Source organism: Ixodes scapularis, unplaced genomic scaffold, assembly GCF_016920785.2.
Source record: "Ixodes scapularis isolate PalLabHiFi unplaced genomic scaffold, ASM1692078v2 PGA_scaffold2__306_contigs__length_199485367, whole genome shotgun sequence".
NCBI classification, from domain to species: domain Eukaryota; kingdom Metazoa; phylum Arthropoda; class Arachnida; order Ixodida; family Ixodidae; genus Ixodes; species Ixodes scapularis.
Window position 1 is genome coordinate 53,966,444 of NW_024609857.1, and position 14,603 is coordinate 53,981,046.

Genomic DNA, 14,603 nt, shown 5'->3' on the forward strand with positions numbered 1-14,603 from the left:
CGGCTGCTTCCTGGAACTGGCAGAGGGAGTCCGGACCTACCAGGAGGCCCAGGCCACCTACGTTCCCCGCTCACGAGGGAAGTCTCTGTGCAGCGTTTCCCAGAGGCCAAACAAGGAAGCCGCCGTCCTGGCCCACAGGTCCAGGTTCTCGACTTAGCAGTATTGGAACCCTGTGTATGTGGCCGACGGAAACTGTTCCCTGATCCTTCCGACCACACAGCATGGGAGCCTGACACGTCGGCGACGGCCCAGCCTGCCCCAAATGCACCATACAAACTCCTTGTAGGCCGTGAACCTATATTTTCTGAAAAAGGTACATGCCATGTAGCATTTCGGTAAAACTTGCTTTACCTGAACTATCAAGTTGAGACACTCGCGAACCAGCACCCTTTCATTTCAATAACAACGAGCAAGACTAGTTTATTTTCCCCACAACTTGTATCTTTGGGGTCTGTCAGTTGCTGCACTTCGGCAACTCAGTTTGCCACAAAGGGCTTCCGTCGGTTTGCTGCCCCCTTGACCCAGTACGTTGGCACTGTGGAGTCCGTCCAGAGCCGCGTGGAAGCACTTTTCAGGTGTAGAGCTCTCGTGATTTGTGGGATAGGTGCGCACCAATTACGGCTTCCATCATCTTGAGTCGGAGCAGCAAAAGGTATTTAAGAGGGGCAACCCCGGATTTGGACATGAACAAGCTTGTGTTCACTTTCCCCGACTGAGTCTTTGTTGCCATGTATGGCACGGCGCTTTAGGCTTTTGGACTTCGTCTTGTCGCTTTTAAAATCTCGGGTGATCACTCCGGGGACAAACACGTCTCCAATGCAGAGAAGCTCCGTGCACCAGTGCTCCCACACAGCCTGCAGAGACTCCGGCTGGGGGTCATCTCAATTGACTCCGAGCTCCCGCAATCCCTGAAACATTATCTTGACGATTGCTGTTGTAGGAGCCACACAAATCCAAACGGATCAAAGATTCTCGCCAACACTAAAAGCATGGACCTCTAGCTGTCCAGTCTTGATGACAAGAAATCGATGAGAGAGCTTATCATGTACTCAAACTGGTATGTCTGAGGATTCCAGGCCACTCCCAGGACCTTTCCGAGTCCCGAATGTCCAAGGTCGGCATCGGTGTGTTGGGTCTCTCCATCTTCTAACAAATCTACCAGTTCGAGGCCATTCGACATTCACTTGCAGGTCGCATATTCCGGCTTGATTCAAGATTTTCGCTGCCTCTTCATAGAGCCCCTCGCCTCCTGTCCACTATCAACACCAGTGACGGGGTCATCAATGTACAGTTGGCTCCGTATGGCGTCTGCCGTCTTTGTTAACTGCTCTAGCACGTTTTTGAGATGATGCTGTAATGTTGCAGCTAGGAGAAAGGGGCTCGACGTCATGCTGAAGGACACGCGCATCGCCTGATATGACACAATTGGTTGAAGCTTGTAGGGTTCTCGTCCGATTCCCCGGGCCCCTGTCTCCGGATGAACGTGACACAGCAACGCATAGCTCTCGGCAGAAGGGGTTTATTCCACTCACATTCTGCTGGGGGGTTTCGGGATCGGGACAGGTGATCGAGGAAGCCTGGAGGGGAAGCGCCGCCACTGTATGCTGCATGCCGATCGTCCGTGCGGTGCTAGTCTGCACCGCATCCTGTGGACGTCGCCGTCGAGGGTCAAATCCGGGGTCTAAGTCCGGACCATGTCACCGGGCCGTCGCCCGAGCCGGCGGCGCGGTCGCCACCCCCGCGCACGTCCGTCGTGGCCCGTTTCCCGCGCAAGAGTCCTCTTCCTATTTCCCGTCGTCCGAGCCCTCCCCGCCGTTCCCGCCGTCACCGCGTACCAGACCGGCCGGAGCCTCTTCTTTCCCATCTTGGGCGGTCTCTCGCTGGAGCTCCCCGTCTGGCTCTGCCGTAGCACGTGCAGGGCCTCGGGCGCCGACGCTGTCCGGGAGCGGGGGGGTCCTGGATGTCCACCGCCAACGCCGCCAACGTCTTCCAGATGGGTCCCGAGGCAGGAAGTTCTCGGGCACCAAGCTTCAAAGGCGCCGCCTTCGCCACGGCGGCATCCGAAAACGAGTCCCCAGGCGCCGGCGTCCGGTTGTCGACGAGAGGGGGGCTGACAAGACCCCACACCATCCCCCCCTCAAACCAAGGCCCGGGGGTCATGAAGGTCAGAAGTGGAGGTTGCGGAGATGACCCAAATACCGCACGGGAGCTCAGCTGAGTGTCGCCGATAATGGTGGTCACCCTTGATGATCGCGGCTGGGTGTCAAACGAGGCAAGCCCGCGGGGACAGCTCATTCGCCGGGAAGCTCGACCAGGCAGTGCACAGTCCAGAAGCGGGCCCAGAGCACCACCGCTCACAGCGCGCACGGGCACTAAGTCGCACACAATACACCAAAATTGAAAGTTCCTTCCGCCCAGTGTTCGAGACAGAAAAACAAACGCTAACAAATCGCGGCACTGAATATCGTACAGCGTGACAAAACCAAATCTTCAGCTCAGTGTGCATGCCCCAAAATACAAACGAAGCTCATTGTTCTAAAACTATTAAGCATACACTCATCAAGCTCGTCACGCTACATGTTCAAATGATGTACCCAAAAATGAAACGTATCATCAACTCAGGAAGCATGCAACAACACCAAACTATTGTCGAAATGTATAGTCATTAAACAACCATTGTTCTTATACAAGACAACCCAATCGCTCTCTACTAAAATGTTACATAATCTACGGGAGCGCTAGAGAATCGTTTCTCTGACAACAAAATTCACTTTCCTCACAGCTAAATCACTTGTGATGAAAACACAAAACGTGAACACAAAAGATTACCGGCTGCACGTCACAAGCAGCTACAAATCCTACACCGTTTGCGAGGTGCGATGCACAATAACCATACGAACAAAACCTGCCGCTAACAGTATCAATTAACATTACGCACATTCACGCAGACATCCTACGCGACTCCTGCGCCACAAGCAAGCCACGACTAAGCTACGCGGCATGCCGGATGGATAACCACCACCCCGAGAGGCCCGTGTCCCGCGGTACCGGCCATTGAAACCAGCACAAGGGGACAACGTTTTGATATGCCGGATGATGCGCCCAGCAAGTCTGTTGGACGTCCTTTTTTTTACAAGGCTCTGTCCGCAACGTCTGGCCGTGTACCAGAGGTTGCGGCGTCACTGTTCGGGGATAATCTCCAAACAAGAGCGACGAGCGTGCAACGGGGGTACACACAAAAGTGTAGTCGAGCAACCACTGTGAGTCCTGGCCGTGCACAAGCTCGAAAGTTGAGATCAACGCATTGACGCACATTCAAGTTCTTCCCCGGCCAAGCCACAACACCGCATGACTGAAAAGTCTTCTTGCGACTGTCAAGGTCGGCCAGGATCGAGCAATGGAGGTACCTCATCTACGCGTCTCGCAACTCTTCTATTCTCAATCCAAGCAACGAGTCCTTGGATGAACGCAGCAGGGTAGGCACAAAGCCCGCCCCAGACCAAGTCAAAGCACCGCATAACTCAAAAGTCTTCTTGCAACTGAAAAGACTGGCCAGGTTCGAACAATGTGAGCACCCCGCACGCGCCTTTTCTCTTCCGCGCTACTAGCGCGACAGCAAAGTCTCATATAATCTAAACGGCCGATCTTGGAAATGGACGAGTTAATAAACTATGTTTGCTTCGCATAAACCGTTTTTGCTGAGTCGAAGTGTTTACCGCATTTACCGCTGGCTTCCAACACCCGCTGGTCATTCATGCAAAAGCTGCAGTTTGTACAGCGACGGGCTGACCTAACGCACAACAGTTATAGGCCGCCGACGTCCATGCCGCTGCCATAATTTCTAGGCTTCCCGGGCACCCGCCGACGTGAACCGTACGTTTTTCCGGGCCTCCCGCGCAGCTGTACAGGATAAACTATCAACAACTCGTCTCATTATCGCAAGACCGTCACCTCCTTCGTGAGGCTCTTCACTACACGAGAACGGCTCTTTCCCCACCTAACCGTCTTTCCCTCTTTTACTCTAACACGTTATCCCTCCGCACGCCCTCGCGTCCCTACGCGTTCCAAACACGGCGGAGAACCTGTACCATGCCCAGCGGCAACGCAGGGCACGCACTCTTCCGCCCACTCTCCGGGCATGGGGACAACAACTCGAGAGCAATCTCCGCCCGAAGCGCAAACTCCGATATGGCGGTGTGAGGGTCCGGCCAAAACTGCCCGCAATTAAGCGGGATCACCCCCATGACTCTTCAGCCAGGGACGAACAGAACTTAACAATCGCGTCAACCTGGACCCCACGGAGCATTACACACAGCCACTGATAAGGTGGGCACGGAAACTCGGTGGCTTTCGGAATTCCGATGCATTCACACCAGGCATCGCGTATCCGGCAACACTTGGGGGGATTAGTCCCAAGGTATCACCTCTGGCCGCAAGGTACTGCATCAGTGCGGTCGAAGCCACAAGAGCACATATTGTACCCAAACGCTGTGGACGCACGGTACTCAAAACCGCGCCGACAGCTCAAACAAGGCCAGCTGGGAGCGAGCGTGCAGTAAAACTAGAACGCTAGGCTCCCCTCGGACAAAATGCAGTTCGGGAATTATTTCTCGATGCAGTCCGTGCAACCGCCGTCCGCAATGCAAGTAGTATTGAGATACTCCCACAGCGAACCCTCTCTGACGCGAGCAGTCGAAAACAGTCAATCCAAGGCACTGCAACGACACGCGAACAAAGGCGGCTGCGCGCGTCCCATCGCCTAATAAATGAGCTGACATCTCACCCATCGGACGTGGATGACCGGAGGGGCAGTTGGGGCGACGGAACACCCGACACTGCAGGCCTCAAAAAGGGCGGGAATATCCACGCACAATGAACACCTGCGCGGCATCAAGAGGCTGAAGAATAGACCTGCCAGCATCCGACGGCACAGCCAAACAGTAGATTAAGGCGCTCCTCGCCACAGGGGATAAACTCCTGGTTGATTGGGACAAAGGATTGTCAGCAAAGACAACGTCTATGTCCGCGCTTCCTCATCAAGCAAACGATCATGTCGGATCTCGTGCGGCGTTGCTACAACGAGGATCGCCCCCAAAAGGAGTGCGGAAGCAATGCCCCCATCCAACCGGAAACAGGCCAGGAATCGGAACTCTAGCCTGAATGTAAATCAGGCCCCACGTTGGGCGCCAATTATGTAGGGTTCTCGTCCGATTCCCCGGGCCCCTGTCTCCGGATGAACGTGACACAGCAACGCATAGCTCTCGGCAGAAGGGGTTTATTCCACTCACATTCTGCTGGGGGGTTTCGGGATCGGGACAGGTGATCGAGGAAGCCTGGAGGGGAAGCGCCGCCACTGTATGCTGCATGCCGATCGTCCGTGCGGTGCTAGTCTGCACCGCATCCTGTGGACGTCGCCGTCGAGGGTCAAATCCGGGGTCTAAGTCCGGACCATGTCACCGGGCCGTCGCCCGAGCCGGCGGCGCGGTCGCCACCCCCGCGCACGTCCGTCGTGGCCCGTTTCCCGCGCAAGAGTCTTCTTCCTATTTCCCGTCGTCCGAGCCCTCCCCGCCGTTCCCGCCGTCACCGCGTACCAGACCGGCCGGAGCCTCTTCTTTCCCATCTTGGGCGGTCTCTCGCTGGAGCTCCCCGTCTGGCTCTGCCGTCGCACGTGCAGGGCCTCGGGCGCCGACGCTGTCCGGGAGGGGGGGGGGGGGTCCTGGATGTCCACCGCCAACGCCGCCAACGTCTTCCAGATGGGTCCCGAGGCAGGAAGTTCTCGGGCACCAAGCTTCAAAGGCGCCGCCTTCGCCACGGCGGCATCCGAAAACGAGTCCCCAGGCGCCGGCGTCCGGTTGTCGACGAGAGGGGGGCTGACAAGACCCCACAAGCTCTTCCCCGCATATCGGCATTCTCTCACACCGTAGGAACTGCACCACACTTCGATCATTGTTCGAGAGAAACACTTGCAGGAAGGCTTTCTGAATGTCCGTGATGATCCCGATGTTCTGAGTGCGGAACTTGATGAGCAGGTCGATCAGCTCCAAATTCAAATTCTGCCCGCTTTCCAGAACTGTGTTCAGTGAGAAACGACCTCCAGCGCTCGACAATGCGTCAAATACAACCCTCAATCAGGTCGTTCTGCTTTCATGACGTACGACCACATGGGTGCGGCATGTAGTAGGCTCGACTGCTTGCAGAGCCGTTTCCTTTTTTACCTAGTTCGGCATAGCTCTTTTTTACATAGTCTCCGATGCAGGCATAATGATCCTTGACTATCTGCTCACTCTAGCAGGCAAGTGGTTCGCTATCTAAGATGCCTTACCGCATATCTAGGTTGTAAGTTCCTCGGCCGTTTGAAGCGACACTTCGTACCGACAGTCTTCGTAATTGATGATTTTGTTTCTGATGCTGAAGTATGGCTTCATAGTGAGAGGTTGTCGTTTGCTGTTCTTAGATTCCAAGGTGCCCCAGTGCCCAAACGAATCTGAGCTGAGCGGATATTTTTTTGTCGGTCTCCTCCCTCACGATGACCCCCATCACGCTCGTGGCCGACGAAGATTGTCGTAGACTTGGTTGTTCCGACCTGGCCCTGCGGGGTCCATTTGAATACCGTATCCACTGCCATCAGTTTGTGGCTCGGCACATCACGCTTCTGGTGACGACATCCCGGTAGTGATCGGCCCTGACCAGAAGTCCAATGTCATCCTCGACGGCTTTGCCAGGTAAGATGTCAATGATGTTCTTGCCCTCCATCTTCATCTGCGTCGTCACAACATCTGAGGGGGCCATCACAAGGTCAGCGCAGATGCAGGGCATTTCAGGAGCCTCCACCCGGACTTCTCTCCTGTCAAGCCGACTTCTAGCCAAAGCTCCACTTGGCGGCACATCACTTGATTGGCTGTTGCGTTTCCGTCGAAGGTGAAAATCCTGAGGTCCTCTTCACCCAGCACGGAGAGTTGCAGCCTCCCAGCTATGTCAAATCCGACAAACGTGCGCCGATTGAAACCATTCAAAAAAATGTCTGAGGAGCGTGCGCCCCTGACGACCTTCGGCCCACACATATGCCGTTTGCAGGAACACCTGGTTCTTGCTTGCTCCGATTGTGTTGTCTTGGATTCTGAGTGATGACGGACTGCAAAACTGGTCCTTCTGCCACCTCCTTCACCACCATGATGGTTGCGCTCCTTTCTGCTTGTGTACTGCGTAGTGTCACATTGGGATTGCACATAACAGTGACGTGTCATCCACCACACCGTACACAGCTCAGTCATCTAGTGCCTCTGCATTCTCGTGATAAGTGCCTTCTTTTCGTGAAATGGAAACTGTGTTGTCAGGGCCTCAGGAACTCAGGACTCAACCAGCGTCCGTTTAGAATCAGCTATTTAATCATCTGTCTCGAGCGCCCCTTCCTTTTCTTCATCGTCGTCTTTTCCGGCCCACGCCTCGCGATGACTATAGCTCCTAGCAGGCTAGCACATCTCCCCCTTTTAGCTAAGGGCTAAAGCGTACTATGGGTTTGACTACTCGGCCACTTCGGGTCACAACGTGATCGGAATGTGGGGTCCCATAGGTCGGCTCTGGTGTTCCTTCCGCAATCGCATCTCGCGGTGGAAGGTCAGGTGAATTGGGCACTGTCGGAATCGGGACGAGATGAAATCGGTTCCGACTGAGGTTCCCATCCTGTGTGTTGACGGAGTAGGACCTTGGAGTGTCCACCGACGACTGCACTATTCCAGTTTCGCGTCGATCGGTTATCCACACTCTATCCTCGGGCATCAAAGGTTGAAGCCGGCGGACACCGTGTTGTCGGTCATAGTTACGCTTCTGATTCATGATCCTACGTTCTTCCCAAAGATTGAGGGCTTCTTTATCTACCTGACTTGGCTGAAGAAGGGAGTCAGCCGCTGGTAGAGAAGTACGCAATCTCCGTCCCATCAACAACTCTGCTGGACTGTAGCCGTTACCCAACGGTGTCGAGCGGTAGGCTTGTAACGCGACGTAGCTGTCCCCAGTTTTCTTCAAACTACGTTTGATAATGCCAACAGCAACTTCCACGAAGCCATTACTTTGGGGGTAACGTGGGCTGGATGTTCTGTGTTCAAAACCCCAACTTTCGGCGAACTTCTGGAACTCCGACCCTTGTATTTTTCGGAATTGTGGTCCGTTATCACTAAAGACTACTTCAGGTGTTCCATGTCTTGCAAAGAAAGACTTCAAGTGAGTTATGATTGTAGTCGCCGTCAGACTGTTGAGAAGTGCAATCTCTGGAAACCTTGAAAAGTAGTCGGTGACGAGGAGGTAGTCTTTTCCTTCCAAGTAAAACAGATCCATTGCGACTTTTTGCCATGGTCGATCTGGAAACTTTGATGGAAGCAGTGGTTCGTGTCGGTTGTGTGTTTCTTGAATGCACTGTGTGCATGTGCGTATCACATCTTCCACTTGACGGGAAAGTCCAGGCCACCATACAGACTGTCGGGCACGCGCCCTACACTTGGTAATGCCTTGGTGTCCTTCGTGAAGTCTATGTAGGATGTCACTGCGCATTGACTGAGGAATAATAATGCGGGATCCTCTCATGAGGAGACCGTCTTGCAAAGCTATTTCTGACCTATGAGGCCAGTAATCCCTGCAGTCGGTTTGAACCCCATTCCGTGTCGGCCAGCCTTCTTCACTGTACTCAACCAGCGTCCGTTTAGAATCAGCCATTTAATCATCTGTCTCGAGCGCCCCTTCCTTTTCTTCATCGTCGTCTTTTCCGGCTCACGCCTCGCGATGACTATAGCTCCTAGCAGGCTAGCACAGAAACGGCGGTTTTCTCGGTGCAGGACGTCTCTTCAGACTCCCAGCGACATCCCAGAAGCGCAGGCGTCCGGGCCGTGATTGTCCATGCGACGAAACACGTATGTATTGTCTGCATCGGTTGTTGTGGTAAGCGCCGCCGCCGTTGCAACTCGAGGTTTCTGCACTGTCGATGTCGCTCCGCCAGCGGATACATGCCCTCAGTTACCGGTGGCATCCTTTCACGGCATTCCACCTCATTTCTCAAAAACCTCGCAGCTCATCCTCCAGGTATGTTGAATGCGCGTTTACCCTATGGCTGTACTCCAGGCCCACATCGGCTAGTATTGTTTTACGCAACAGCGTTAGGAGCAGCACTCCATACATTCTCTCTTCGGCCTCGAGGCTGTGAACTTTTTTGAGGCTGTGAACGCCCAGAAACGTTGAGCCTCTCAATGTTTCTGGAGTCGTGAACCGCTCGGACAGCCATCGACTGCAACATGATCCTTGACAATTAGGTCCGTTTGGCCGAATCTTTGGGTAAGAAGGTCGAGGGCAACCTTGTAGTTTTTGGTTGTCAGTTGGAGTTTCTCGATCGCTACGGCAGCCCTACCAATGAGGTAGCTTTTTATGTGCTTATATTTCGCAATGCCGGAAAGAGACTCGTTCTGATGGATCGTTGTGTTGAATTCGCCCCAGAAGCCAGGCCATAACCGAATGTCTCCTCCGAATTTCGCGATCTCCAATTTCAGAAGCCTGTCGTCAAGGTATGGTTAAATGAGGGCTGTCCTGAGTTGCTGCCAGGTGTCGAAGAACCAGATGTTGTATTGCTCCTTGTTTTGTGCTCCCTGAACTTCCGCTTCACCCGCCCTTCGGCTACGCTCATGAGTTCCACATACCCTTCCATGCCACTCACTTCCTCTTCTAAAGCTTCATCTTTGATTGACGGCTCAATTTCTCTGTCAATCTCCCTTAGGTAAGCCTCTTTTAGAAGAATATCAAGCTTTTCTTCCAGCTCGCATATTTTAGTTTGATCTGAGGTCAGCAGGGTGCCGATCTTGTTGATCACTTTTGTTGTGGCAGTGTGCAGTGTTGTTCTTTGTCTTTTGAGACACTAGACACTCTCCTGGCTCGTGGGCAGCATGTCCTGGTTGTAGTTATTAAACCAAACCCACATAATCACGCGAATTTCATGCTCACACGAACACACAAATAGAGCACCCGAGACATGCCACTTTCTTTGTGGAAATATTTGCATACTGCGCTTTCTGTCAGAATCAGATGCACAGTGGCGTACTCCACATGACCCCAAGCTGGTGTGCGTTAGCCTAACTAAACACTGATTGTGTCCTACTACCTACACATTACAGGCTATATCAAATTGAATTTGTGGTGCCTCAAACATCTGTTTTAAACAGCTGGTCTTACTTGTTCCGATCCCTAGCCGCTGGCTCCAAGTATGCCGGCTCATAGATTTTCAGCTTCTCGTAGGCTATATCGAGTAGCCTCTCGTCCAAGCAGACGAGCCCAAACAGCTCGTCTCCAGTGATGCAGCGACCTAAGCAGTTCCGTGCGACACGTGGAACATCGCGGCAGCATTGCCCTTCTTGTAGGGGACAGTTTTCACAGGTGCATCTGGAAGAGTGTACAGCAACGAAACATTATATTTTTAGCATCCTTTGTGTTTCAGCCCTGTATTTACTAAACTATTTCAGTTCTTTGCTTTGGTATGTCTATCGATCATGAATATTGGTGTATGTAATATGTATGGACAATTAAAACAGTATTTGTAGCATATGCCTCTGCCTGTTCTCCCCGATTTTTAGACATATCACTTGCAATGAAATATTGACATAAACAAGCGTCCAGATTCAATAATGAACTTCACTGGACTTGTGACTCCTCGCTCTCGTTCCTTTCTCGTTGTTCCCTTGCTGGCAAGGGAGGGTCGTAGGCATAAGGATCTGGGACGTATATGGCCCCTTGCCTCATAACTCCAAAATCCACTTCAGGCGGCAGGCTGTCGTCGTCGGACATGGATGCTGGAAGTAAAGCATCTTAATTGGACATGAAGGCTGATTGAAGAGGTACAGATTTAATTTATCATGCATGCCTGGCAAGTTATTATTAAATGTACCACATGTCTGGTGGCAGCCTCAATGGGGTACTAGACGTTTTCTAAAATGGTGCTAACATGATGCCAGGTAAGCAGGAAAAATACTTGGTGGGCTCGACATTTCGCAAAATTACGACATAAAAATATTTGGTGGGCGCAATATTTTACTAATTTGGTGGATTCATCTGTATTCAATAGCATGGGTAGTTTAGTCGCGTGATAAATTTTCCAAATTGAGAAATTCGCAAAAACAGTCGTTTCTAGTATGTGCCATAATTCTGCATGCTGCTGGGAGTGCTGGTAACAATTTTTATGCGAGAATGTGACCAGTAAAATACATATTCGAGGCAAGGTTCTAATTGACACGTCGAGTCCCTGATTTTTGCGAGCCATTTTATTTTTTTGTTTGGGGGGGGGGGCATTTTTACAATTGCTTACAAGCTAATCCGTTACTTGTGCGGCGACGGTATCTGAACAATCTGCTAACAAAATTAAAGCACATATACCAATTTGTTACCTTACCTATTGCACCCCGCAGTACGTACGCAGACTGTTGTACATCATAAACGCGCGCTCTATCGGGCATTGCAAAAGCATAGCGAAGGCTCCTTTGAAAGTCTAAACCGTCTGTCAGACATTCCGCTCTCTCAGTTCTTGGCCGCTTCGCGAGAACGAGAAAATCGAGTGGCTGCCGGATGACATCGCAGTTTGACATGGGAGCGACTTATAGTGCAACACTTTTTCAAGCTAAACGCGATAGCTTGCGACCGCGATCTTTCGCGACATCTTTCGTCATTGTCAGCTTACACGATGAAGAGGCCAGATTTTTTTCACGAAACGCTCCAACGAAGTAATTAGCTTTGATGAATGCAGCGAACTATTTATCGTTTCTTTTAGCAGGGAACGAACGAACTTACGAACGAACTCACCACGTCTTTGCTCAAGCAAAAAATGAGCACAACAAATCAGTTTCCATAAACATTGCTACACTCTTTCCTTTCTCAGACTCATCACAACATATTCTCGTCTTCAGCTTCTACAAATTCCTACAAAGTATACCTGCGCAAAAACTTGCCTTTTGTAGTAGGAGCCGGGGAAAAGGAACGACGGGTGATGCTTCGACGACGCTACGGACGTTTGTGCAGCACATGTCGGCGTGTCAGCATGGTAGATCACGTGATTCCTTGTATCCCACGTGGGTGCGTATGCACCTGACGTCGAGGCTACAATGTTGCCCGGCTGCGCCGAGGTTTCGGTTTCGGTTTGCGATTATGGTAAATGACAAGATCGCACGAAAAATATTTGGTTTTCACGAGACAAACGCTCTAGGGTTGTTTTGGACCATTTTTCACGTTTATATCACCCACTATCTCAAAATTTCCGAAATCGAGCGGAGTTGCCCTTTAATGCGAAAGCATGAACTGGGGGTCCCATGGAGCGAAGCCGGCGGCGTCTGTAGCCGTTTTCTGTAGCCGCAAAAAACGGCACCTAAGTGCCCCCTGGCTGACCAAAACGGCACTCAAAGTCCCATTGGCTGCGACACGACGTATCGTATGCTTCGTCATGGAAGCTGGCAGGGCCGCTCGAGGTCAAAGCGGACGCGCCTCAACAATAAAACACAAAGAGAAGTGCAGCAACGCAGATCCATCGTTACGGAAGCTGTGGAGCCGACTGGAGCGCCGCGCCTGCGCAGGGGGGGAGCGTGCATGATGTCACAGCGGGAGCGCCATCTGATAAAGGAAGACGTGGTGCGCTACTTGTAGGAATGCGCTGCGTGTAGGAAAGCTTTCAAATTCCTACACGTAAGCAGTCTTAAGTGTCTCGGCCAAATTTGTCATGGCCCCTTTAAAGCCCCTCGATCAAATTCACGCTTCGCGTTTCTTATACAAGTGCCGACAACCATTGTTGCGCGGACGCTTGATACACGTGCCTCGAGCGAATGTGGCGCCGCCATTTGCTTCTAATGTAGTGTACTGGCATAGCCTCCTCAACACTGTAGGCTCCTCTATACACCTTTTCTACAAGGGTGCAGCCATTTTGAATGTCGTCAGTCCTGGTATTCGGTAAAACATCGTTTTGATCTCACCCCGCCGCTGGGAGTTGTTTATTCTTCTTTGTGTACTTCTTCAAAAAAATAAGTACACATTCTTCTTTTGTCTCACAGGTTAAAGTGTGTTTTTTTATTTTTTTTTTGTCCCGCATACCAGATACGGAACCCATGTGACTGAGAACGGCAGGTATCAGAAAACGTCTATACTGACAAAGCCTGGCAGGCCAAAAGTGAAGAGGCAGACCGGCACAACAACAGATAGGAGAGTATGAACCCACTCTCTCCTGGGAAAAGTGGCGCCATTCATTGTTGTGGAAATGCTCGAGACACGTGACGCGCGCCACTTCTGGGAAGAACATGGCGTCTGAAATGTAGCTTAGTGCTGCGCTGTGCCGCCATAATCTTTCCAGGGTCTGCACGTTGTGCATGCCTCGCGGATCGACGCACCTCGCGCTACTTTTGAAACATTAAGAGGCTTAGGAGAGTCTAGGGTGCCTCGATGTGCGTCTGTCATAGGGTGAAGACAACATTGTTGTATTGAAAACTGCCTGCGCATGCCAAATGGGCCTTAAAATGGCACCGAAGCACCGGGCGGAGCTAAGCGCTCGCTCCGAACGAGATCGAAGCGCGTGCATTCTGGGCACAGAAATTGCCGATATGCCTCCACCCGAAGACAGACGTGGCGAAGTGTATGAAGGCTCCCTAGGAGAGTCATGTAACGGGCACCCCGCTGCGGCTAGACGCCTAAACATACCTGTCCCGAGCGATGGAATGTCGGCTCGTGCTCCTTGCGTTCCTCGCGCTACCGCTTCTTTTCTCGTCGGGTTTGAAAACCATAATTCGGGTACTCGCCACTGCAAAAGCTGTGCGCTGAATACCAGATTCCCCGAGAAATGCTCTCTGCTACCAGATCCTCGCGCTCCAAACCTGCGATCGGGCGCTCTCCGTCGTCGAACTGCCAGGCTTTGTGAGTATGGAGACGGTTATGGTGCTGTGCGTGCACTCACCTGATGTTATGTCTTCGTTCCTCTCGCCGTCCATACGGACAGGAATTGAGAGGGACAAGGAGATGAGAGAGCGCGTAGACGTCAGAGCGACGAGATATGATTGGTAAGATTAGAGGGTAGACGCCAGGCCCAGCTACCTTTGTCTGTCTCCCTCCAATCAGAGCGAACGAGACCGTCGCCTGCTTCTCGCGCAGAATCTGGCGTTTGGACGCCGAACACCAAACACCGGCGTCCAGCGCCCGAACGTTAGTGTCCGCGCGAGGAGGAGACGTTGCTCTTGCTCCTCCTGATTCGAGAGAGACAGTAGTTAGAGATAAACGCTGCTAGCCTTTGCATCTACCCACTACCCTTCCAATCAGAACTCGGCATTCTGACGTCTCCGCGCGATCATATCCCCTCCTCTACCTCGGTTTCTCTCCGCATTGACCCTTCATTCCTAAATGGATTAGAAAACTAGGACAAACTTCCCAAGATAACATTGTTGTCCGCTTTCTTTGTTGTTGATATCGTCCCTCATACTTCGCATTCAAGAGCGAATTCGGTCTCATCATGCAGAAGCAACCACTTCCCGGTTAAGTATCGCCGCCTATAGAGCCTTTTCTGTTTACAAATACATATCGTCTCTTGGTTCCCAATATAGTAGACCAATCTC

At 52.1% G+C, this 14,603-nt stretch overlaps 1 protein-coding gene across 1 annotated transcript; it reads right to left on the minus strand.

Moving 5' to 3' along the window:
* Nucleotides 1-153: 153 nt before the first annotated feature.
* On the minus strand, nt 154-10,910 carry LOC120844881. Its single transcript, XM_040216875.3, has 3 exons — nt 10,667-10,910; nt 10,207-10,413; nt 154-304 (listed from the first exon to the last, which is right to left on the minus strand). The coding sequence occupies exons 1-3, from the start codon at nt 10,813-10,815 to the stop codon at nt 154-156; spliced, it is 507 nt and encodes a 168-aa protein (XP_040072809.1). The 5' UTR covers nt 10,816-10,910.
* Nucleotides 10,911-14,603: the final 3,693 nt, after the last annotated feature.

Bases quoted from the DNA above. Each gene is read 5' to 3' on its own strand.
- LOC120844881 (XM_040216875.3), bottom strand. From the start codon at position 10,815: ATGTCCGACGACGACAGCCTGCCGCCTGAAGTGGATTTTGGAGTTATG. The intron at 10,414-10,666 runs GTGAAGTTCATT...ACACTCTTCCAG, and splicing joins AGCGAGGAGTCACAAGTCCA to ATGCACCTGTGAAAACTGTC. The intron at 305-10,206 runs GTAAGACCAGCT...TACCTTTTTCAG, and splicing joins GCGGCTAGGGATCGGAACAA to AAAATATAGGTTCACGGCCT.